This window comes from Geotrypetes seraphini, chromosome 2, assembly GCF_902459505.1.
Source record: "Geotrypetes seraphini chromosome 2, aGeoSer1.1, whole genome shotgun sequence".
In the NCBI taxonomy this organism is placed as follows: domain Eukaryota; kingdom Metazoa; phylum Chordata; class Amphibia; order Gymnophiona; family Dermophiidae; genus Geotrypetes; species Geotrypetes seraphini.
In genome coordinates this window covers 84583770-84609373 of record NC_047085.1, presented here as the reverse complement: position 1 = coordinate 84609373, position 25604 = coordinate 84583770, and the positions used below count along the sequence as shown (strand labels likewise).

The window sequence follows — 25604 nt, the reverse complement described above, 5'->3', positions numbered from 1 at the left end:
TTCCCTTCCAGCATGTGTTTCCCCTCATTTTACCTGACATCTTATTTAGAAAATATTTGAAGAAGACATTATTACTTTCAAAGCTGATAAGTTCTCTCTTTCAAATTTTTATTTACCTCCAAAAATGTCAAGCAGATGAGGCTTTGATGTGTTACAAATGAGTGTAGATTTGAGCTTATAAAGGTTCCTGAGACCTCCAAAAAGGAGGTTTCAAGATGGGCTACACTCTTAGTCTCTTTGGTCTATGAAACAGAAAAGCTTTAGTGCTGAAGAGTTATTTGCTCTTGATTTCAATTAAAGCTAAGACACTTGCAGTGGTAGCTTCATTTCTTTTTAAGTTCCCATGCAAGTATCTAATAAGATATCAGCATAGTAATTATTACTGCTTGCAAATTAGAGAGATTCTTGATTGAAAAAAGAAGTAGAATTGGCAAAGGATTAGTTAGTATAAAGGCTTATGAAAATATAGATTAGGTTGTAATATGGATAAGCAAGCTTGTATACTCCCATGATGGGGTTTCAAATGCTTTGAGTACATAACGCTAAATGCTTAAATGTTCTGATTATTGAAATTTTTGAAACTATGAAACAAAACAAGATGTCCTGAGTTCTAGGAAAACAGTTCCATCCAGGTGCGGTGCTATCAGATAATATCACCCTCTTATGTGGCTCATCAATCCTATTGTCTATGGAAAACACCTATTAAAGGTAAGCAACATTTCTTTCACAACTATCCTGTAATTGCACTGCTTCTTCACCGACCTAAACATATGAAGATAACTTCCAAATGTTAGTCACTGATACAGTGCATTAGGCCAATAAAAGGTATCACTTTGTATCATGATACATGCCCTTTTTATTGTAAATTGTAATCATATTCTAGATTTCAGAGTAAAGCCACTAATTGTTACTGTGGTCCTTATAATATACAACAACTGCAGCCAATACATTTAGGGCTCCTTTTACGAAGCCGCTGTAGCGGCTTTAACGCGTGCAACTTTTCATCACGCGCTAACCCCCGCACTATCCGGAAAACTACCGCCTGCTCAAGAGGAGGTGGTAGCAGCTAGCGCGGCCGGCGGTTTAGCGCGCGCTATTACGTGCATTAAACCACTAACACGCCTTAGTAAAAGGAGCCCTTAGTTAAAGTGATAGTGCAATTGAGACCATAAAAATAAGATGACAACATGGTGGCGATACACACTGAGGAGCAAAACCTATAAAAAATTCTATTGACAGTGGCAAAATAGAGAAAAAAGTGCAATCTCTTTAATACTTTGCCTAAAGTACTCTGTGACTTATGCTGCATGAAGAAACATGGAAAGTAGTCTAGTGGGTGAAAACCACGGAAGCCAGGGTTCAAATCCCACTGCCACTTCTTGTGATCTTGGACAAGTCGTTTAACCCTCCACTGCCTCAGACACAAACTTGGACTGTTTGAGACCTCTGATAGACACAGAAATACATACTGTACCTGAATATAACTCACCTTGAACAGCTACTGAAAAGGTTCTAGATAAATCTAAAAAACGTACTTTGACATACTTTAATGACACTACCACTTACATTCTAGGCATCAGAAGGTGGTACATGTCGGTAACAAAAATCGGTGGGGGGTACTTGAAGAAACCTCCCAGGAAAGAGACTTGGGAGTTCTGATTGACAAGTCGATGAAGCCATCCGCGCAATGTGCGGCAGGGGCGAAAAGGGCAAACAGAATGCTAGGAATGATAAAGAAGGGGATCACGAACAGATCGGACAAGGTTATCATGCCGCTGTACCGGGCCATGGTGCGCCCTCACCTGAAGTACTGCGTACAGCACTGGTCACCATACATGAAGAAGGACACAGTACTACTCGAAAGGGTCCAGAGAAGAGCGACGAAGATGGTTAAGGGGTTGGAAGAGCTGCCATACAGCGAAAGATTAGAGAAACTGAGCCTCTTCTCCCTCGAACAGAGGAGATTGAGAGGGGACATGATCGAAACATTCAAGGTACTAAAGGGGATAGACTTAGTAGATAAGGACAGGTTGTTCACCCTCTCCAAGGTTAAGAGAACGAGAGGGCACTCTCTAAAGTTGAAAGGGAAAAGATTCCATACAAACGTAAGAAGGTTCTTCTTCACCCAGAGAGTAGTAGAGGACTGAAACGCTCTTCTGGAGTCTGTCATAGAGGAAAACACCCTCCAGGGATTCAAGGCAACGTTAGACAAGTTCCTTCTAAATAAGGGCGTATGCTGGTAGGGCTAGTCTCAGTAGGGTGCTGGTCTTTGACCGGAGGGCCGCCGCGTGAGCGGACTGCTGGGCATGATGGACCACTGGTCTAACCCAGCAGCGGCAACTTTTATGTTCTTATATTCCTTTCTGCTGATTTGCTTTTGAATACAAAATTTTCTACAAGATGTCTTAAATACTGTAATAATTCATGGCATATTCAAACATGAGCCCATACCTTTCTTTGTATTCCTGAAGGAAATGATACAGCTTTTCTGTTTCTCCAGCCTCATACAGGTAATCCGCTTTGTCTAAAATCTGGTCACTGATAACTAACAATAAAAAACAGGGATCAAATAACTGTTTACTTATCTTGTACAATATCTAACTCTATCTACAAAGGAAAATAGGGGTAACAGGGGGTAACTTTATAAAAGAACTTCTATGTTAAAATTCCAGAAATGTGCCCATTTTATGCAGGCACCTTAGGTATCTATGTGCCTTGGTAAATAATAGGCACTCAGAACCAGTCCCAGTGGCTCAGAAATCTCATGCACAAATTTTACATCTACTCTGTACATATATAGATGTGTGTTTTATGAAATACACAAATACATCACAATTTTGCCCCCTTTCTGCATACAGGAATGCCTACAAGCATATGTGACCTTGTCAACATACATTGGCCATGCAATTTTAAGTCACTTTCCCCATGTAAAGCATATTTTGTACGCAGAAAATACTCTTATAAAATTACCCCCATTGAGAAAAATAAATTATTGAGCCTTATAAAAAAAAACAACTGTAATACCAACAGTTCACTATGAGATCATCTGTGTTCAGTACCAGTGAGTTTACCAGTGTGATTATAAGATACCAATTTTCTTTTAGATGTAAATTATATTCTCATAAAAATTTTCTCTTTTTCTATTGCAGGCACTGGAAAATACTCTCCCTGACTTGGAAAGTCACTGAATCCCCCAGCTAACAGCATAGCTGGGTTCAGCCGCCACAAAGGAGCTTTGGAAATAAGAATCACTTGTTTTCCTCTAAATGGCATATGGCCTTTTACCACCATAAATTCACAGCAGAACATTTCAGTTCATTTTACTTTCTGGCTGGTAAATTATAATGCTAATTTATCATTGGAAGATATTATGTGAGGATGAATGTCTACCATGTTAGCAGCAAGTTCCACAATTTTAAAAAATGATAAAGAGATTTCAATTTTTTTTTTTTTACTTATTTTTTAAATAGATCTCCTGGTAATGGGTTCCTCTATGATGACTGCCCTTACCTTAGTTAAATACCACTGTGCCTTTGCTTCTGGGCTTTTAATTCCAGCCACCAAAGCAGAATCCAATGTATTTGGCAATTATTGTTTAAATAACTAATTTGAAATACATCATCAAAATGCTAACCTGCTTCAGCAACCCAGAATTCCATTGTTCCTGGTCCTTTATGATTTTCAGTATCCATAACCTGGAATGAGGGCTGGGGATGGGTGGAGAGGCCTAATAGATGTTAGCACCCGCAGCCATTCAAGATGGAAAAAAAACCTACCTTTCTCCAGTTGCAGTAACCAAGGCTGGTAGCAAACAATTACTTTCTCTGAAGGGGAGGCAGTAGCATAATAAATGCAAATATATTTGTTTATACTGTTCTACTATAAAAATACAACCCTTCATGATTAACTACATGAAAGAAAATCTACAATTGTTTAGAATAACTGATTACAGAATCTCAACAGAGGAAAACCAGTATACTGCAAATCTGATGCACCCCCCTGCTGGGTATCTAAACTTGCAAATGGACTTGTCAACATACACACCTATAACATCATAAAGACACCTCTTAAGACTGCTGGATTTATTTTTGTCAGCTCGGCATAAAATAGTGATACATGAAACTACACATCCTAGGTCTATTATTCTGACATTCTGTGCCTATAGAGAAAATGGGTACTTTAAAATAACCACTACCCAAAAAAAAAGGAACTGCCGTGTTTCCCCGAAAATAAGACACTGTCATATTAATTTTGGGGCCAAAACACGCACTAGGTCTTATTTTCAGGGAAACAATGCCCAATCACAAGCACAAGTGCAATACAAAACCCCTCACATATTTGTATTCCCCCTCCCCCTGTAATTTATAGTCAAGCAGATAAGACTTAAGTTATTTTAAAATATAGCCTCTGAGCTTTATACACCAAAGTGTAGATAAAAAAATACACCCACCCAACTAATGAATTCAACAATCCCTTCTGTACTGGGAACACAAGGTCATAGCTACAACTATTATATGTACTGCAACTAAAGTTCCATATTAAAAACCTATGACTGGGGTCTCGATTATCACAGCAATCAAGTTATAATCTCTGCCAGCTCTCCCTCCCAGCCAAACCCCGCCACAAGACCAACATATATTACCTTCTTCTAAACGGCAGCATCAGCAGCAATCTTCGCGGTGTTCTCTTGCTAGGGCGTTCCATGTGCCATGTTGCTGATGACATCATCAGCAATGCGTCAGAGGAATGCCCCAGCAGGTGAAAGCCTCGAAGATTGCTGCTGGAGGCTGCCGTCTGGAAGAAGGTAATGTATGTTGGTCTCACGGCGAGGTTCAGCTGGGAGGGAGATCTGGAAGGGTCAATGGGAGGGGGGAGGGTTCACAGCGGCGGGCGGGGGGCTGCCGGCAAATCCAGTGCTTCAACCAGGGCTTATATTAAGACCTACCACTATAATCGAAGAATGAATCTCCGTATCTTGAATTTTCCACTATTATCTGGAACTCTGCCTGTAGATCTTTTTAAAAGATATTTAACTGAGAATTTAAAAATTCCCCCTAACAATATCCCTCCACTGAATAAAATTTACTATCTACCAAATAAAAAGATTCCTCAAAAAGATGGGGGAAAAGAAGACGGAAAAGACAAACAGATTGACTTTGGGAATATTTCTGCTCTTTTGGAACAAATTTTGTCTGTAGATACTGAAAGAGCTACTCTCTTAGTGTCTTTCGTTTTTGAGCAAGATTAAATATGATCTTGAAATTATACTTTAAAAATTCCCAAAAATTATTTGGAGATCAAAAGTTACGCAAGAGAGAAGAAATGATTTTCTTTCCCTATGTCAAGAGACTCTTAAACTTGGGGCTACGTTTCTTTTAGCATACCCCTGTAAATGCCTAGTTAGGTATTTGGGAATAAAATATACTTTTTATTCTCCAGACCATTTGAGGGAGTTTCTAAAAGTTAAAAAAATCATCAAGGATTGATTAAGGAATGGATATTATGTTAGAATATTGCAACCGATAGCCCATTAAGCCTTTGCTTTTGATGTTTGATATCTATGTTTATCTCAACTAGATTTTGATTACCACTCCTATATATTGTGGTCAAAGGAAAAGGTAAAATTTATACCATTTATGTGGGAAAAAAATTTTTTATTTTGAATTGTTTCCTTCTCTGTATTATATGGAACAAGATTTATGCTTGTGAATATTGTGAAAAAATAAATATATAAATATTTTTTAAAAAGACCTACCCCGAAAATCATGCTAGGGCTTATTTTCGGGATAGGTCTTATATTCGGGGGAAACACGGTATGGATATAAATCAAATATTCAATATCCAAATCACAGGCAACCAAACATTTCCATCATTTGTAAAAAATGCACAGTACCGGGTAGAGCTTTGGATTCTTGCCCAGAAATAGCTAAGAAGAAAAAATTAAAATAATTTAAATTGAATCAGGCTGGGCAGACTGGATGGACCATTTGGGTCTTTACCTGCCGTCAACTACTATGTAACTATGTTTACTATAAAATAGTGGAGAAAAAGCCTCAGTAAAACAGGAGTCAAGGGGTGGCCTATCCAAAAAGTTTGGTTTCAGGCTGATAATAAACAAATTCCTTTAAAATGACCCATTCCATTCATAACTAATGAAAATCTTTTTCATGCATATTCATTAGGACTATCCCGAAAACTCAACTAGCTGGTTGTCCTCCAGGACAGGGTTGGGAACCACTGATTTATGTAGACAATGCAAACATTCTGGTTTTATGTGTGAATCAGATAAGCTTAAGGCAGGGGTGTCACTCAAGCCCGTGGGCCAAATCTGGCCCGCAGTGTAATTAGATTTGGCCCGTGGGAAAATACCCTTTCTGTTCCCTCCCTCCATCCCATTGTCCACCATCTCTCTCCCGGCTTCCCGGTCTCACCTTCAAAGCAGCCTGCAGAGGATCGCTGGTCAGCTGTAGCGATCCTAGCAGGCTGCTATCGGCCTCCACAGCACGTTCTCTTTGCCACAGTCCTGTATATCGGAGGAGGGGTGGGACCATAGCAAAGGGACATGCTGTGGAGGCTGACGGCAGCCTGCTAGGATCGCTACAGCCGACTGGCGATCCTCTGCAGGCTGCTTTGAAGATGGGATCGGGAAGCCGGAAGACCCTAGAAAGAAGGGGGGAAACATGAAGGCCTTTGGGGGGGGGGGGGAGGAAGCTTGGCCTTGGTGTAGAAGTACATGGAGGGAGGGAAGGGGGGTCCAAAGAGACGTGCATATGCAGGACCAATGGTAGGAGGAGGGAAATAAAAAATGGTTCTAACACAGGAGAGGGAGAGAGATGGTGGACAATGGGATGGAGGGAGGAAAGGGAATGGAGGGAGGGAAACGGAAATGGAGAGAAGTTGGATACAAGGGATGGTGTGGAGGGGGGATAGAGATACTGGATAGGAGGGTAGTTGGGAAGAGAAAAGAAGAGATGGTGGACCCTGGGGTGGTGGGAAGAAGGGAGAGATGGATGAAAGGGTATTTGAGAGAAGGAGAGATAGATAATGACCAGACAACAAAAGGTAGAAAAAATAATTGTATTTTCTACCTTTTGAAATGTGTACCCTGTCAAGAGCTGGTGTTAGATAGCAAGTGTGAGAGGAAAAGAACCATGACACCAACCATGGAAGCCTAAGAAAGCACTTGAGTTTGGAGTTCATGGAAGAAAAGATTGGAGGAGGACTGTGAAAGCAACCTGCTCCCTATGCTACTTCAGTTCATAGACAGCTCGGTGATAGACAAAGGCGCGCACAGACAATTGAGCGCAAGATGGAGGCGCGCGCTGAAGAAAATTACAGTTTTTAGGGGCTCCGACAGGGGGTTTTGTTGGGGAGCCCCCCCAGTTTACTTAATAGATATCGCGCCGGCATTGTGGGGGATTTAGGGGGTTGTAACCCTCCACATTTTACTGTAAACTTAACTTTTTCCCTAAAAACAGGGAAAAAGTGAAGTTTTCAGTAAAATGTGGGGGGTTACAACCCCCCAAACCCCCCACAACGCGGCGCGATCTCTATTAAGTAAAGTGGGGGGGGGGTTCCCCCCCATGCTCCCCCCCGTCGGAGCCGTAAAAACAGTAATTTTCTGTGGCGCGCGCCTCCGCGCTGCGCTCAATTGTCTGCGCGCACCTTTGTCCCGGCGCGCTTTTGACCTGACACCGCTACTTCTCCACTACTCCAATTGTGATACCATGTTGATATCATTAAATTTACTAAGGTTACCAGATGTCCGTATTTCCCCAGACATGTCCTCTAAAAGGAGGATATGTCCAGGCATCCGTATGGCTTTTTAAAACCCAGTACTTTGTCCAGGTTTTGAAAAGCTTCCAGCTAGGAGTGACGTTGGGACAGCAGCTGCGCAGGTGCGGATGCAATGCGGTGACATCATTACATCACACCAGCGCATGCGCAGATGCCCTCCCGACAAGTGAACAGGTTGAAGGGGTGGGGCTGGGAGTGTAATGGGGCGTGACTTGGGTAAAAGTGATGGGTGGAACAGGGCGGGCCCAGGGGTGGGGCCATGGGTCCGGATTTTAGTTTTGGAAAATCTGGTAACCCTAAGGGGTCCTTTTATCAAGCCGCGCTAGCGGGGTTAGCGCGTCGGACATTTCATCACGCGCTAACCCCCACAGCCGGCTAAAAAACTAACGCCTGCTCAATCCAGGCGTTAGGGGCTAGCGCGGCAGGCAGTTTAACACATGGTATTATGCGCATTAAACCCCTACCGCAGCTTGATAAAAGGACCCCTAAATTTACAGAAGAGAGGTTTTCATGGAATGAGCAAACAAAGTAGACAAGAAAACTGACCGGGTGGGATATATTCCAGGTTATTAATGGAGTGTACAGAAATTCCAAACAGTTCTGTTCAGTTGATCTCTGGAGATGGCTGTATTTCCAGAGAGCTGAAGGACAGCAGACATCATCCCTCTTTATAAAAGCACAAATAAGCAGGCAGTTATCTGGCAATTAGTCTGATCTCAGGGGTGCATCAAGAAATGTCAATACTACTAAAAGAAATGCTAATGGTATATCCTGAATCTAGCATGTTACAGGTTCTAAGGCAGCATAGTAAGCCCAGAGAAAGTTTGTGTAAATCAGTTTCTTTTCTGAATGGCTTAAAAGTTAAATCAGCAACCTTCACTGAATATGGTATAATTGAATTTCAACAAAGATCTGACATTGCCAAACACAAGGTCTGTTTTGCGTATATTGCTTAGATGACTGATTCCAACATGCAGCCAAAACACACTTCTCCAACATTTGTGGTGGGCTCTTATACGAGTAAGCTGTATATGTTTTAATAATGAAAATGCAAGAGGTGCAAAATTAGCATGAGCCCACAAAAGACTTCTGTTATTGTAATAAAAGTAATGAACTCTTCTTAGCTACTTTGTTAGGTCTCTTATTTTATTTTTGTCAAGCGCAATATTTTTTTTTCTATTCCCAGAGAAGCATCTATATTAGAACTATATGACTTGAATGAAAAAAAACCAACAGGCAGAATCTAAAATCATGGTCATGCAACAGTGCAGTATATGTGCATTTCCCTATTCTCTCTTTTCAAGGCTATCACTATAATTGTAGAAATGAAGATAGAGTGAAAGCTCTTACAAACATATGCATGTGACAGTGTGGCTGATGGACAGACTGGAAGTTTCACAGTAGAGAATGACACGGGGAAAAACAAGGCCATTCACCGCTCCACGGGGTAGTGGATGGTCTTGTCCCCATACACCCAGTGAGCACTTTTTCCCCCTTCACCGTTTCGGTGGGTTACTCGCGGCTACCTGCGACTAGCTGCGGGTAACAGCACCATGTCATTCTCTACTCCAAAGACAAAGTCAAGGTACAGTGTAAACCCAAAGGAAACTTTATTGCTGAACAGTCAAACAAAATAGAAGGGCTCAGGGCTTAACATGGCAGTAACCACATTAACAATGGTTTCTCCTCTCTTCAGCAGTCCTATCTTGTCAGGCTTCTACAGCATAGCTCAAGTCACTCATGCATAATTCTAAGTATGACTCTAGTTTGGACACTCACAAATAAAGAAGTGTACTCTTTACTTTTGCAGTCTTCTGTTCCTTCTCTTATAAACCTCAGGGTTGTTACTCTTTATCCCTAGGTGCAAACTTTGAAAATAGGACCATTTCTTACTTCCCTGGGTCTCCCCCATAGGTACTGAAGCCCAGCCTGTGGTGATTTCTGGGTTTACCGCATTGTACCAACTCAGCCCTGCATCATTTTAGTCTCCTTGCCCTTGCTTTCTTCTTCTTTTCTATATCTTTTCAAAGCAGTGGCCTCCAGAATGGGACAGAGGCATTATTGTTTCCTTTTTTGCTACTAGTTACAGCTCTTTCTATGTAAGCCAGCATCCCTCTGGATATAGTTACTGCCTTATCATACCATTTGGCTACCCTGAGATTATCAGGCACCCTCTCCTCAAGGTGCGTCTCCTGACCATTGCACATCAGTCTTTCCCTTTCCCGTATTCACATACAGATTCTTTGGATTTCTGTATTCCAAATATACAACTGCACTTTTTTGCACTGAAGCTTAACTGTAGAGAATGACACAGTTACAAAATTCATCACCGTTCCCGTCCCTGTCCCCGCGGATAACTGTGGGAAACCATCTTCATGTCATTCTTTAAGGAGAGAGGGAAGAATCAGAGTATGAATGGCCACAACCACTGACCCATAAGCTTTGCTTTGAAGAATGCTGGTGTAGAAGGACTGAGGTTGAAATAGACACTAGAAAATGACATGGGATTATTTCCTGCGGTTATCCGCGGGGACGGGAACGGTGACAAATTTTGTCATTCTCTAACATTTTATTCTGCTGCCTTTTTAAGACTCTGTTTGCTGTATCTTCACTGCCTGTAAAAAGACTCCATATGTTGTATCTCTCTGCCTTTGTGTAAGAACTCTAGAGGCTCTTTGTCAAACCCTAAACGCTGTATCCCGGACTTTTTTGTAAGATTCTATATGCTTTTGTAAGTTTCTATATACTGTATACTGTATCCCGGATTTCAACACATTGTAACATCGCTGATTGTCCAGCTCTCTTCGGTGTGAACTGCCCAGAAGTCTCACGACTATGGCGGTATAGAAGAATAAAGTTATTATTATTATTATTATTACTTAACTGGGCAAAATCAGGATTCTGGAAGTAGCCTTGGTGCATGACCCCTAGCTCAAGACCATTGTTCTAATGACAAGACTAAGGGCTCCTTTTACTAAGCTGCGTTAGGGCATTAACGCACGGAATAGCGCGCTCTGAATTGCCCCGCGCGCTAGACCGTAACGCCAGCATTGAGCTGGCGTTAGTTCTAGCCGTGTAGCACGTGGTGTAGCGTGCAGTAATATCCTGTGTGCGCTAAAAACGCTAGCGCACCTTAGTAAAAGGAGCCCTATCTATCTTGGGGGAGGGTTGAGTAGCATAATGGTTAGAGAAGCAGCTTGAAAACCAGGGGATCCCAATTCAAATCTAACTGCTGCTCCTTTTGTTTTATTTATTTATTTATAGTATTTATATACCACTTATAGACTAAGTGGTTTACATTCAGGTACTCAAATATTTTTCCCTCTCTGTCCTAATGAGCTCACACTCTATCTAATGTACCTGGAGCAATGGGGGATTGAGTGACTTGTTTTGCCCTTGTGATCTTGCACAGGTCCATTGTACCTCAGGTACAAACTCAGAATGTGAGCCCTCCAGGAACATAAACATACCTATTCTACCTGAATGTTCACCACTTCAATAACTTTTGGCGATATATTAGAAATTAAATAAAGATAATAAAACATATAAAATATGGGCGAAATCCCTGGCTATTTGGGAATGAAAACTCATGGCACCAGATCCAAATCCTGGTTCTAAGATACCTGGGAATACACATAAGCAGGAGAGGAGTGTGCAAGATCAAATATACAAATTAGAGACATTTCTCTGTGTTATGTCTCTTCCGGGTCTGTTACTGTATTTGTGAAAAATATAAATAAAGTTTTAAGCCAAAGCTCGTCTTACCTTTGTTATTTGCAAAAACTACAGCACCTGAACTAAATTTTCTGTAAACTTCATATGCCAAATACGAGAGAGCTGAGAATGAAAGTCCCCTTCTCAGAGATTTTCCAAGACTCTAAAAAGAAAATCAATACATAGTAAATTAAACCTTTCAAGGTTGAGGTAAATACAGATAAACAAAATGTACAACTCTCACAAGATACTGTATGACCTGCTATAACATCATCATTTAAATCTCAGGCTCTTCAGTTTTCAAGCAAAAAATGTTGTTAAGGACAAACATTAATGGCCTCTTTTACAAAGCCACGCTAGCGGCTGCCCTGCACTAACGGCCCCATAGCCCATAGAGATTTAAAGGGCTTCGGGGCTGTTGCTGCGGGGCAGTAAGTAGTCCTTTTACTACGGTGCAGTAGCCGTATTAGCACACGCTAAACGCTAACGCGTCCATTATCTAATCTAATCTTAAGTTTATATACCGGGTCATCTCTCATCGGAGCTCGACTAGGTTTACAAATAGGCAGGAAATGAAAGGAAATAAAGGTAGTAGAATTTAAATTAAGACCGTCATAAAAATAGATCTTGCATTGTTAGCGATTAGTGGATTCTGCAGGTAAACTGTTCAAGTATTGTGAAAATATATCCTATGGACGCGTTGGCACGCATTAGTATTTAGCGTGCGCTAAACAGCTAGCGCGCCTTAGTAAAAGGACCCCTAAGAATGTTCTTACTACTTTCTAAAACACTATTGAAAATAAAACTGACTCATACTTGGCCTGGAGCAATGCTCCCTCTAAGGACCGAGTTCATATGAGCAAAAACTGTTTTTTGTGAGCAAAGGACTACCGATGTGAGCAAATATTTTCCGTTACATTACCCTGATGATATTAAACACACTGTACATAAGAAAATAAGAATTACAAATATAAATAGAAAATAAGATGATTTTTTTGATTGAAAACACTTAAAACATTTTTCAGTTAGTTATCAGAGGCCAACATCTTCTTCCCGATGTCAAAACAGTAAGCTGTCTTGACCTGAGAAATGTATTAAAATTAGTTCAATGAAATTCGACAGTTGCACCCTAAGGGTCGCAGTCTTCTTCTGAATGATTTGGGAGAGGTGTGAGGAGGGCAGAGAGGTTTGGGGGGTGGGGAAAGGAGGCTAGGGTGTCTAAGGGGCATGGTGGGCTAGTGCGGGTTATGATAGGGGTGGGTTTGGTTGTTTTTTTTTTTTCCCCTGTTCTGAGGGGTGGTCTGTGGGTTAGGAATTGTATATGGTGTATTGAAGGATGGGAGGTAGGGGGATGGGTGGTTTTGCGGAAGGGGGAGCGGGGGAGAGTTAGGGATGGGGGAGTTGGTATGGGGCCTGTTCTCCTTGTGCGTGAGAATTTTTGTTGTGCAGCTTACTTGATTTTTTTTTTGGGGGGTTCTGACGGTTTTGTGGGTCCTGGGCTAACCCTTCCTGATGGGACTGCTGTGAGGAGGATTGGGGGAAGGGGTTGGGGAGTTCTGGGGATATTGTTAGTGTTGTTCTTTCTGTATCTATTTTTGCCTTGAGAATTTTCAATAAAAACTGTTTCAACACTAAAATTAGTTCAATGAAATGATATCATCTTAATTTTATTGTCTATTTATATTTATTAACCTATACAAACATGGGTATTACACTACTTTATCCAAAATTAAAAATAAAATTATTTTTCTACCTTTATTTTCTAGTTGTTCTCTGGTTTCTGCTTTTCTCTGTCTTAAGTCTCTTTCCAGGATTTTTCTCTCCTCCTTTTCCATTCGGCTGTCTTCAATTTATTTTTCTATCTCTATGTCCAGATTTAACTTATTCTTACTATCTAGTCTTCAAGTTCTATCTTTTTTTACAGTCTACCAGCAGCTTTCCATCTCTTTCCCTCACCCTGGCTCTCTCCTATTTTACTTCCCTCAGGGCAGGATTACTTTGTCAAGGGCCCCTAGACACACAAGTACACTGGGCCCCCTGCCCCGCCCCACCCCACCATGCACCCAGGTGGAAACAGGAAGCTGCGTCAGAGGGAAGCTTTGGGCAAGCAGCATCGCTTGCACAATTACAGTTCCCGTTGCCTTTCCTACCCGCTTTGCTTGCTTGTCTTACTTTCCGTCGGGGGAGGGGGGGCGTTGCCGATCGATGCTGGAGGAGCCCTTCGCCATTTGGAGAAAACAATGTTGATGTCCTTCTTCATCGGGCCCCCCTGACCATTTCAGGCCCTAGGCACGTGCCTACTTGGCCTATTGATTAATCCTGCCCTCTTTTTCTCCCTTTCTATAGTGTTTGTGCCCTATATCTGTCCTTTCTTTCCCATTCCATCAATATCTCCCTCCTTTCTGTCTCCCCTCCCCACCCAAATATCTGCTCATTTCTCTCCCCTCTTCCATCCAGCATCTCCCCTTTCCCCTTCCATCAATATTTTCATCCTCTTTCTATCTCTCCCCTGTCATACAACATCTGCCCCTGCTTTCCCCTTTAACTTCCTTTATTCCATCATCTCCCTCTTCTCTGTACCCTACCATCTGCCCTCTCTCTCCCCTGCTATATCTAGAATATGTCTTCCCACTTCTATACAAAATATATCTCCTCCCTCTCCTTCTTCCCCAAACCATTTCCACCAGCTTCTGCCCCCTCTCTCTTCTCTCACCCCACTACCACCAGTGTCTACTCCCCTCTCTGCTATCCCTTTTCCACCAGTGTCTGCCCTCCTCTCTCCCACCCAACCCACATCCACCAGCAATTGTCTCCTCTCTCTCCCCTCACATTCACCAGCATCTGCCCCCGTCTCCCACCCATCTTACATCCACCAGCAGCTGCTTCCTCTTTCTCCCCACCCCACGTCCACCAGCGTTTCCTCCTAGCATCCCCACCGCTACTGCTGCTGCTTTCCAAAAGCAGTAGCAGCAATCTCAAACAAATCAGCTGCTGACCTTCCCATACATATCCGTGGCTGCTGGCTTTGCCCCAGAAGAAGTGATGTTGGATAGGTTGGGCCAGCAGCCAGGGGTATGTATGGGAAGATCCCACAGCCAGTTTGTTCCACTTTGCTGCTGTTGCTGCTGCTTCAGAAAATAGCAGCAGCAGCACAAGATGAAGAGCGATACCGAAGAGGTGCTGGTCTCGACTCCACCAGCTGTATAATGGGGTTGAATGGCTGCGTGACCACCTGCTAAAAGGTGCGTAGCTAAGCTGCTTAGACGGAACACCAGCCTGGAGCCTTCTTCCTGCTCCTATCATCTGGCAATTAAGAACATAAGAATTGCCATACTGGGACAGACTGAAGGTCCTTCAAGCTTAGTATCCTAGTTCCAACAGTGGACAATCCAGGTTCCCTCTAGATCGCTGCCTGTATGCCAAGTATTGAGGCACCAAATGCCTGTTTAAGAAGCAGCTCCATCTTCCTGCCATGAAGGGTGATTTGGCTCAAAAAAAAAACAAAACTCCCAGTAGGTTTGTGGTCTTCTATACTGCTATCAGCAAGGCATCCACATTAATGACATGCAAGAATCTGTCCCTCTTTTTGCATAGGAGAAAATAAAAGCCTGCTCAACAACTTTGTATCCCAAAGAACCAAGTCTAGGACCTCTCACTCTGCTGAACCACCTTCCATGGGGATTGTGGTCTTCTTTGTCATCGCTGTTACCAAGGCATCTGCTTTAGGGACACGCAAAAGCCTGTCCAGCTCTTTGAAAAGGAGATGATAAAGCCTATCCAGCAACTTCTTACCCCGAAAAACCAAATCCAGGACACTCCACAAGAGAGCCCTATGAAGGAGAAAGGTTTTCAAAGACTCTATAAGATCATTTCTCTATTCACTGTTTCCTCTTGAGTTGTTAAGATGCAAAGAGCTACCAAGCACCTGTAGATAAGGGATATCTCATCCATCAGAAAAATCTCTCCTGATTTGAGGGACTCACCTCCTGGTTCTTCATCCAAGTCACTGTTGTCTCCCCAGGTCTCCTACATGGAAGAGGTAGACAGAATAGGTAGACTGATCCTCTACTAAAAACCCCACTAGGGGCCCTGGAGAACTTACTTCCACAGGCTGACCCTAATGAGGGGCCCAGGATCTCACTCCCCTATAACAGTGTTTCTCAAACTTTTTTAGCTCTGGCATACTAAATGGAGCAAATGTTGTTCGCGGCACATTATAATTGAAATGATAAAATTGCAAAACCAACAGAAAATTACATTTGAGAGTTATTTATTTCAAGTTCTTTAAGCTATGTAAGGAGTAATTGTAACAATGGTAAAACTAAAGTAGATAGAATTGCTAATCAATACAATGGATGTGCTTGTTTTTGAGTGCAAATTAACTCAAAATGCGGCTCGATAGTAGACAAGCAAACATGCATTTCATCATCCACCATCTGCAGTTGTTTTCTTTTTTTTAGATTTAATTTCTGTCAGAGCTGAAAATCCAAGTTCACAAACATAAGATCAAAACAGTAACAAAGCTTTGATTGCATTGTTGCTCATGTTAGGATAACTACTGCATGAAAAATAAAAATAAAATTACTTGCTTTTTAGTTTTCGAGGACCAATCACGTCAAAGAATGATGCTTGTCTGGGCAGTTGTATCCTTATGCACACAGATGCTCATAATATTGACAAACTATTGTGTATTTAACGTGCATGTCATCTCTTGTAGTGTATACTTATGAAGGAATTTTTTTTTTTTTTAAAAGTAAGATTCTGGAATCTCTCGGGACACACCACTGTGCTGTGGCACACAGTTTGAGAGACACTGCCCCAACAGAATAATTCCTTTTGCCTTATAGCCCTTCAAGGCCAGGATGTGCAGACTTATTAGTGGAAATGAAGAGTGAAAGAGAAGACTGCACTGTGACTGAGCTCTGCTGCCTGTTCCAAGGGATTAAGTTCCTGTGCATGGGAGGGGGGGGGGGGAAAGGTCTGTATCCTGCAAATAACAAGATGGATTGGATAGGCTGGACTGGGTTTTGATAGCAACTCCAGTAGTTGGAACCTAAGGATGGTACTAGGCAGACTTCTATGGTCTATGTCCTAGAAATGTCAAAGAATTTACTTATAAATTAATAATGTGTGCGATTGCTGGACAGACTGGATGGACAGTTCAGGTTTTTATCTGCTGTCATTTACTAAATTATTATGAGAGAGATATGTATGCAGGGGAGGCAGTGCATGCAAACCTATCTCATGAATATTCATTGTGGATATTCTGAAAACCTGATTGTCTGGAATGCCTCCAGGACGTGTTTTCGGAAACTAGGTCTTTCTTCATAAAGGCAAATTATGCATTTAATAACTCACTGGAGTACTCAGAGCAGGGTATTTATTGCTGCAGAACTTGCCAGTGTGAAGCCATATAATGTGGGGCTTAGTATGGCTAGGAGCACTATAAAAATTATTAACAGTAGTAATAGTAAAGGCCCAAATTCCCAAGCCAAGAAATTCTTGTAATAAAGAATAAACTCAGTAGCTGACCACAAACTGACAATTTTCCTTCTTTCTTTTTTTTTTTTCAGTGTTTAAGTAATTTTTATTAAAGGAAGAATGTTATAATCCAAATTGTTTCTTTGCTCAGCTATCAATTCTGTCAATTAAAACAGTGGTGATAAGTCTGAGTTTTTCCACAGTAAATTACAAAATAAAAGAAAGGAATGCTTTAACTTTTCATACTGTGCTGAAAATGCCTTTCCCTGGGTCTAAAAACATTAATTTTGTTTTTCTATTTTTCTAAAAAGTTTTTTTTATTAATGTTATCTAGGACTAGCAGTTCTGTTGCTAGACCTAGCATTTGCTGTGTACGTAAGCATCAACGGTTCCTTTCCTTTTTTTTGTGTGTTTTATGTTTCGCAATGTTTTTTTGCAATTTAAATTTTTCCATGATTAGATATTTTTCTTCAGTGAAGCGAAATTTGATATTGCAGTTTTCTTTCATTTTGAACTTTAAACAGTTGGAACACCAGTGGCATTGCTAACTGCTTTCTGGGCAGCTTCTTTAGCTTGGTGGGCTTGTAATACAGCAACAGCTTCATCAGCCTTGGAGCGAAGAAACTCTGGAGACTCAAGCATATGGAGAAGCTCTGAATTGTCAATTTCCAGCAACATGCCAGTTATTTTACCTGCTAAACTTAGATGCATACTACCATATATATTCAACAGACTGACTTCTACTGAAGTCAGTCTGTTGAATATATAGTGTGCACTTTTCTGACTTCCTTTTTATAACATTTGATCCCTGGGTTTCTAAGGAAACTTAGATGCATGGCTTGAATAAGAGGGACGAGCTGCTCACCCAACATTTGTTTTTGCTCTTGTGGAGGGGCGGAAGCTAACATGGAAGCAGTCAAGGGCTCTTGACCATGCCCATGGACAGCCGGCTGCTGCATGGCAACTTGTGGCTATGCATTGAGGTGTTGCTAAGGATTACAGACACCAGCAGCATACTTATCTAGCAGCATACTGGTCCAGTCCATCTTCCTCTCCAAACTTGACTATTGTAATGCCATTTACCTATGCTTAACAAAAAAAAAGCCTCCAAAGACTCCAGCTTATTCAGAACACGGCAGCCAAGCTGATTTTTGCAAAACGTAAATCTGACCACGTCTCCCCACTCCTGGCCAATATTCACTGGCTCCCAGTGATTTCCAGTGTCCAATTTAAAAGCTCTTGCCTGGCTTTTAAGATTATTCACGGCATCCTTCCTTCTCTAATCCCACTTTCTTTCAACTCCTCATGCCCTGACTCCACCAGGACCGCCCATAAATTAAAACTATCCTTCCCCTCCCTACATGGTATTCTCCACGCAGGTAAACTGGGAAAATCACTTCTTTTCAAAATCACAGGTCTCTGGAATGACCTTACTATCCCGCTGCGGAACCTGAGCTCCTTCCATCTATTCCGCAAGCAACTAAAAACCTGGCTCTTCTCTAATATGTAATTTATTTTCCCTTACTTTTCCACTCGATTTATAAACTTATGTAAACCTTTTCCTACCCTTTCTCATTTTTAAGTTCTTGTAAACCGTGCCGAGCTCTACTTCCGTGGAGATGATGCGGTATATAAACTTAAGGTTTAGTTTAGTTTAGCAGCATACTTATACTGAGGAACTGTCCGTACAGCTACGCAAATGACTATGAACCACTAGCAACATGTTGTGTGGATATAACTCGTGGGACATGGGAAGAAGCTGGTCTCATGGTACTAAAGGTTGGTGGTCTGGGAGCTTCTGAACGGATTGCACCAGGCATGCTCCGGAATGGAATTTTCCTTCTTTCTAACCCCCCCCCCCCCCCCCAAACAAACAAACCTACTCTGGTTTAGTCCAATTTATTTAAACAGAATATTCAGAAGTGTTTCCTTCTTTCTTTTTAGATTATTTCACATCAGAGTTCTTAAATGTGAAAGATTTTTTTTTTTAAACCTGCAAAATAAAACAGGAAACAGTTTGATATGGCTTAATCCACAGGAAGGAAGAAACCAATAATCATGAAACAGTATAGGATTATTTCACCAGCAGTTTTCAGACAAGGTTGGCGAAATAGCACTGTCAAGAGATTTGCAATGTCCTGTACATTAATGTATGCACGTCACTATCATTTCTTTTAATACATATAAGCCGCCTATCAAGAACGAAATGGTTTACAATAAATAAGGTTTGTTGATGAATACCATATTGTTCCTCCTTTATAAAAGGAGGGCATTGTGTTTGTTTTGGGAAACATTATATCACAGAAAATATGATTAGGAGAACCAAAAGTAGTTACACATAGTATTTTTAATGGGCATAACTTATGGGCAGACTGGATGGACCGTTGAGGTCTTTATCTGCCGTCATTTACTATGTTACTACTATGTTACGTTTATAAACAGCGCCACCAAAGATTCTTCCCCCACACAGCATCTACAACTTGGTCACGGTCGCACTCGGAAGTGGGTCTGTTGACTTGCTGGCGCCCCTGCTTTGTCACGTTACTAAGATTCAAACGGAATCAATGCACCCAACAGGGATTTCAAGGGGATGGTTACTAGGCCTGCCTTTCAACAGTCCCGGCATTTTGTATAAGGAAACATTTCTCGGCCTCTCAAACGTTTGGGGGTTTTCTTTAACCATGCACTGCACTTGATGCTCTGCTTTCAATATTCTGGCGGCATCTGCCAATTGGGGTGGGGCTACTGTGGACACGCTTTCCCTCCCTTCCCCCAGAATCAGAAATCGCCCGGTCCACCTTACCAGGCCGGCGCTGCCCCTCGGCAGCCCACCGTAGCGCCTCCACGGCAGGCACAGCCGCCAGCGCAGCATCCACTGCAGCCCAGCCATCGCCTCCCCGCTGTCTCTTCCGCCCGCGCAGCCCCGCCCTCGCCGCGCGGGCAGTGTAGGCCGGGCGAGGGACCGGCCTGGTGCGCGTGGCGACTTCGAGCGAGCTCCGTCACTGTATCGAGTGCGGTGCCTGCCACCCCTCCCCCTTCTCCAAACACTGGGCTAAAGTGTGCAGAAACCTGAAGGAAGAAAACCGTTTTACGGGTCTGGGTGAAACCAGATTTTCCTGTCTTTCTTCCTGTGCCCGGCCTCCTCGGAAGGGAGGGGGGCAAGGATCCGCCTGGCAGGGACTGGGTGAAGGCAAGCTTTCTCCTGGCAGCCCTTAGTATCTGCTGCACGTCGGGCCTGGAGCAAGTAAGTAGCTTTGCCCCGTTGGTGCTATCCTAGGTGCGGTTTTCAGCGGGGAATAGACCCCCGTAGGACTTGGTGGAGATGGGCAGGATCTGGGACCGCTGTGTGCTCCCCCCCAGTCGGAGGAAGTAAAACCAGGACGGTCTCGGCTGTTGGGAGTGAAACTCCTCTTCCCGGCTTTCTGATTCAGATAAGCCTTTTGTAAAATTTGATTCATTATAAAAATAATAATAAAAAAAAAGAAATACAAACGGCATAATCATACATACAATCAAAACAAATCCTAAACAACAGAGCTATTGTTAACATTGTTTATTGGCTTGACACTTTTACATGGGTGGATAAAGCATTGAAGGAAAGGCAGGTTGGTTTGGCTTGTACTCCGCTCGTTTGAACAGTTCTGCTTGGGCCCTAAAGGTGTTGATTTATATCTGGCTGTTAAGCACCCCATCATTCTTGTAGTGGAGTTGTTGTTGTTGTTTTTTTTTTTTTGGGGGGGGGGGGTTGGGGGGGAGAAAGGTGATAGGAATTCCTAAATGGGACAGAAGCTTTCATAGCTGTTTATACACTTCAATCTAAAAAACTTTAGAACGAATGAATACTAATTCGCTCAAACTGCACCAAAATAGTCATAGACGCTTATTCTGATGCTTTTTGGATTTACCAGTTATCTCAAAAGCAGTTTCGTTATCAGGAAAATGGATAGCTGGATAATTCCTTCCCAAGCCGCTATGTGAACTTCTGTCTGATTTTTATCCCCTACCCTCATGCTTTCTGGATCTTAAACAATCATTTTAGGTAGATATACAAAGAGTTATGTTTGTAAGTACAGTAAAACCTTGGATTGCAATTATCTTGGTTTGCAAGTGTTTTGCAAGATAAGCAAAACATTTTATTAAATTTTAACTTGATGTACAAGCAAGCAATACAAGTACATACAGTATACATACATCACAGCTGAGCCATGGTTCTTCTCTCTCTGACACTGCAAGAGTGTAGTGACTGTTCTAAACAAAGTCTTGCAATACGAGGACGTACAGTATACACGTGTCGCATCATCACAACTGAGCCAATGGTTCTTCTCTCTCTGACGCAAGAGTGTAGTGACCATTCTAAACAAACAAAGTCTTGCAATACGAGTACATACATTATATATGCGTCACATCATCACAATTGAACCGATGGTTCTTCTCGCTCTGGAGTGTAGTTACTGTTCTAAATGACCGAGGTCTTGCAATACAAGTACATATACAAGTACCTCGCAGACTTCTTCATCACCAAAACTCAAAAACTAAGATCAACCTTACCCACCAAGATGAATCCCCTCGAACTATTCCCCATTCTCCCAGACCCCGATACATCTAACCCAAACCCAGGATCCATAACAGACCTTAGCTGGAAACAATTCTCAACAATAGACTGGCAAACCTTTAACACCTACTACAATAAATACACCCACTCCTTCTGCAAATTGGACACATGCCCACCATATATCATGAAAACTGCCCCATGGCACTTCAAAGCAAACATGATGACATGGGTCAACCACCTACTATCTACAGGAAACTTCCCACCAGAGCAAGGACATATTCTCATAACCCCAATTATAAAAAACGCAAAAGAATCCCCAAATTCCCCATCTAATTACAGACCGATCGCAAACATCCCCCTTTTCACCAAAATAGCAGAAGGGGTGGTAAAGACTGAACTCTCCACTTACCTAGAAAAATTCAACATCCTCAGCGACAATCAATCAGGCTTTCGCACGGACCACAGCACCGAAACCATAATTGCCTCCCTCCTCGACTATCTTCACACGCTCTTCAGTCTAGGATCAAGTGCCTTGATCATACAGCTAGACCTAAGCAGTGCCTTTGACCTGGTCGACCACACCATACTCCTCGAATGCCTGGCACACATTGGCATATCCGATCAGGTCCTCAACTGGTTCCAGGGGTTCCTAAAAAATAGATCCTACAAGGTACTCAAGGACAACAATATCTCACATAGCTGGAACAACACCTGTGGCGTCCCGCAGGGCTCCCCCCTCTCCCCCACTCTATTCAACATCTACCTGGCCTCCCTAGGCAACCTCCTTCACACCCTCAAACTCAAATTTTTCATATATGCAGACGACATCACAATAGCCATCCCCCTTACCAATTTCACACCAGAACTACTTGACTACATTACTAACATTTTCAACCAGATTGAACGTTGGATGTTATCGTTCAGGCTGAAACTAAACCCGGACAAAACAAAATTTTTTCTAGCCACCCCCAAGGAAAAAATCAAAAACACCACAATTCATCTGAAAGGAATGACCTTCCCCCTAGAACCCTCCTTAAAAATACTGGGAGTCATCCTAGACAAAAACCTATCCTTAGAAAACAACATAGACCTCATTGTCAGGAAATGTTTCATGGTACTTTGGAAACTTCGTACCATAAAAAAATTCTTCAATGACACCTCCTTCCGCCTACTAGTACAATCCTCCATTCTCAGCATTCTGGACTACTGCAACATTATCTATCTGAGCGCCACAAAGAAAACCACCAGGAGACTAAAAATGATCCAAAACACCGCCATTCGCCTCATCTATGGCCTGAAGAAATGGGAACACATCTCCCCATACTACAACCAACTTCACTGGCTGCAATTCGAATCCAGAATTCTTTTCAAATTCGCATGCATATGCTACAAATCGATAAATGGTCTTTCGCCAAGATACATCACTCCCCACTTAAATCTTCACTGCACCAACAAGAAATCCCGCAGAATTCAGCTGTTCGCATACCCTTCGCCAAAGCTTTGTCAACTCAAAAGATTCCTTGATAAAACCCTCGCCTTCCAAGCAGCCAAGATGAACCCATGGCTAGCCCAAATGATACTCGAGGCCCCCACCTACCTCGACTTCAGAAAATCACTCAAAACCCACCTTTTCAGCAAACAAAACCCTTAACTGACCCTTCAGATAATCTCAAGGCCCCCTACCCGACTCTTCTCCTTCACGATAGCTCCTATCTCCCCCTGCTTCTCCTTCCCACTTCCTTCAAGTCTGACCAAATCTGTTGTAAATCCGATTAATTTGTTGTAATTCTGCCCTCTTCATCTACGAAGTTGGCTAAACTTGTTGTAAATTTCCCTTTTCATCTGCCAAGTTTTGGCTACAGTTGTTGTAAATCCTATAAATTTGTTGTAAATCTACAAGTCTATGCGGATCCTAATCTAATTTAATGTAAACCGCCTAGAACTCGCTGGGTATGGCGGTATATAAGAATAAAATTATTATTATTATTATTATATAGTATTTTGTATTAAAGTTTTTGAGTTGTGGAACGACTCGTGAGTTTCCATTTTTTCTTATGGGAAAATTTGCTTTGATATACGAGTGCTTTGGATTACAAGTATGCTTCTGGAACGAATTATGCTCTTAAATCAAGGTTTTACTGTATTTTGTATTAAAGTTTTTGGGTTGTGGAACGAATCGTCAGTTTCCATTATTTCTTATGGGGAAATTCATTTTGATATACGAGTGCTTTGGATTACAAGTATGCTTCTGGAACGAATTATGCTCGAAAACCAAGGTTTGACTGTATATGTATTTAGGGCCACTGGCAGTGAATGTGTTATTGCAACATGAAAGAAAATAGGTATTTCATATATTCAGCCATATACACTGTCCATGAGGGGTTTGTTTGTTTGGTAGGAATGTGATCCTGGATATAGCAATTTAGGATTTGTTCTTTTTTTATGTAATTTGTATTTTATTAATTTTTTGCGTTTCATCAATAGTGGTCTATTAACCCTAGAACACAACCAAATATAGGCCCCCCTTTTATGAAGCCACATTAGGCTTTTATGTCCCCTTAAGCTGCTTTAGGCCCCCTTTAATGAAGCTGTGTTAGGTTTTTTTTTATCACTAGCCATAGTGGTATTAGCTCCGGCGTTCATAGGAATTCTATGAGCGTTGGAGTTAATATGGCCATGGCCGACGATAAAAAAAAGTCTAATGTGGCTTCATAAAAGAGGGCCATAGTATCTACAGACAAACCATCAGTTACCAAAGACACTTACAGTCCTATACCCCCCCCACCCGATCTCTCACCTGTACCCCCAGTCAGCTCTCTAGTCTCCTCCAACCAACCAAACCTCTCATGTAAGCGTGTCATCTCAAAAATCCATAATCTATTATGTTTATGTACAGGTTCCTGATCTGCAAAAGCTCACAGTCCACACTGCATATGAATCTGCTATATAGCGATTGCTTCTCTTCTGCTTCACACCCCCCCAAAAAAAAAAAGCCCCCTACTTTTACTTTGTCTACCCCTGCCCACTCCCCCTATATTAAACTCGGTCATATAGGGGTAGGGTGGGATAGGAACAGTAAAAGTAGGGGGCTTTTTCGGGGGGTCATGGATGGCGGGAGGAGCTTATCTAAGATGACGGCTTGAGCTCTGCACAGAGACGCCGTCGCAGCCTTTTTTGAAAAGTTTCCCTGCTTTGCCTAATGGTGAAGCTTAAATCGAAGCTCCGGGTCTTCCCTGAGGAATCAGCTCTTGCACAGACTGGATCAATGGATCGCTATGTGGAGTGCAATGCCCGTACAACACAGCCGGAGGATTTAGCCTCGGCAGGAGAGTGCGCGCAGGCTAAGGCGTGCAAATTCTCGTTCGAGGGAACCACTCTGTTCCCAGAAGAGCGGAGCCCGCCAGCTCATCCTGCAGTAACGGAGGAGCTGTTGAAGGCTGAACCGACTCATGGCATTCTCCCGCCAGGCCAGCAGGGCGGTTATCCCTGAATGGAGGCAGGAGGAGTTCTTCTCATCATTGCAGTCAGCAGGGAGAGCAGAACAAGCTCATGAAAACCCAGTGATAAAGACAGAGAGTATTACTGCAGAAAAAGGTACTGGGTTTTTTCCATTACAGGGCCCAGAACTGAGTTTGTCCCTTTACAGAGACCTAAGGTTTTTAATATGGAATCCCTTTGGGAGGCGATTTCTAATTTACAATTGTCTCTAGGAAATCAAATGGAACAGCTTTCCCTAAAATGTACTATGGTGCTCTCAGAAAACCTGGAATTTAAGACTAAAGTATTAACTTTGGAAAATAAATCGGATGATGTGGAATCCAGGATAAAGACCTTGGAAACACAAGCTTTGACTTGGGTTAAAGACAGTGCAAGTTTACACTTCAAACAAGAAATGGTGGAAAACTCTACTAGGAGGTGTAATCTTAGAATTATTAACTTCCCCAAAATATTTCCTTTAACTGTGCTTGCTATGTTTAAAAGATATTTGAATGACGTTCTGAAGGTACCGGAGACCTCATATCCTCCTCTCTCCAAAGTATATTATTTACCTAGACCAGGG

General features: G+C 42.2%; 2 protein-coding genes across 3 annotated transcripts in view; one reads left to right on the top strand and one right to left on the bottom strand.

Moving 5' to 3' along the window:
* Nucleotides 1-19928, bottom strand: part of RMDN1 (regulator of microtubule dynamics 1) — a 91060-nt gene extending 71132 nt beyond the window's left edge. Inside the window, exons 1-3 of the mRNA XM_033933268.1 lie at nt 19796-19928; nt 11563-11674; nt 2452-2545 (exon numbers count right to left, since the gene is read on the bottom strand). Of these exons, the coding sequence (XP_033789159.1) occupies nt 2452-2545; nt 11563-11674; nt 19796-19882 (293 nt within the window). The 5' untranslated portion in view covers nt 19883-19928. The remainder of the gene's footprint in view (nt 1-2451; nt 2546-11562; nt 11675-19795) is intronic.
* A 183-nt stretch (nt 19929-20111) lies between these two features.
* Nucleotides 20112-25604, top strand: part of CPNE3 (copine 3) — a 100720-nt gene continuing 95227 nt past the window's right edge. For both annotated transcript variants that reach the window (XM_033933267.1, XM_033933266.1), the window contains exon 1: nt 20112-20236. The gene's annotated coding sequence lies outside the window, so the exon portion shown is untranslated. The remainder of the gene's footprint in view (nt 20237-25604) is intronic.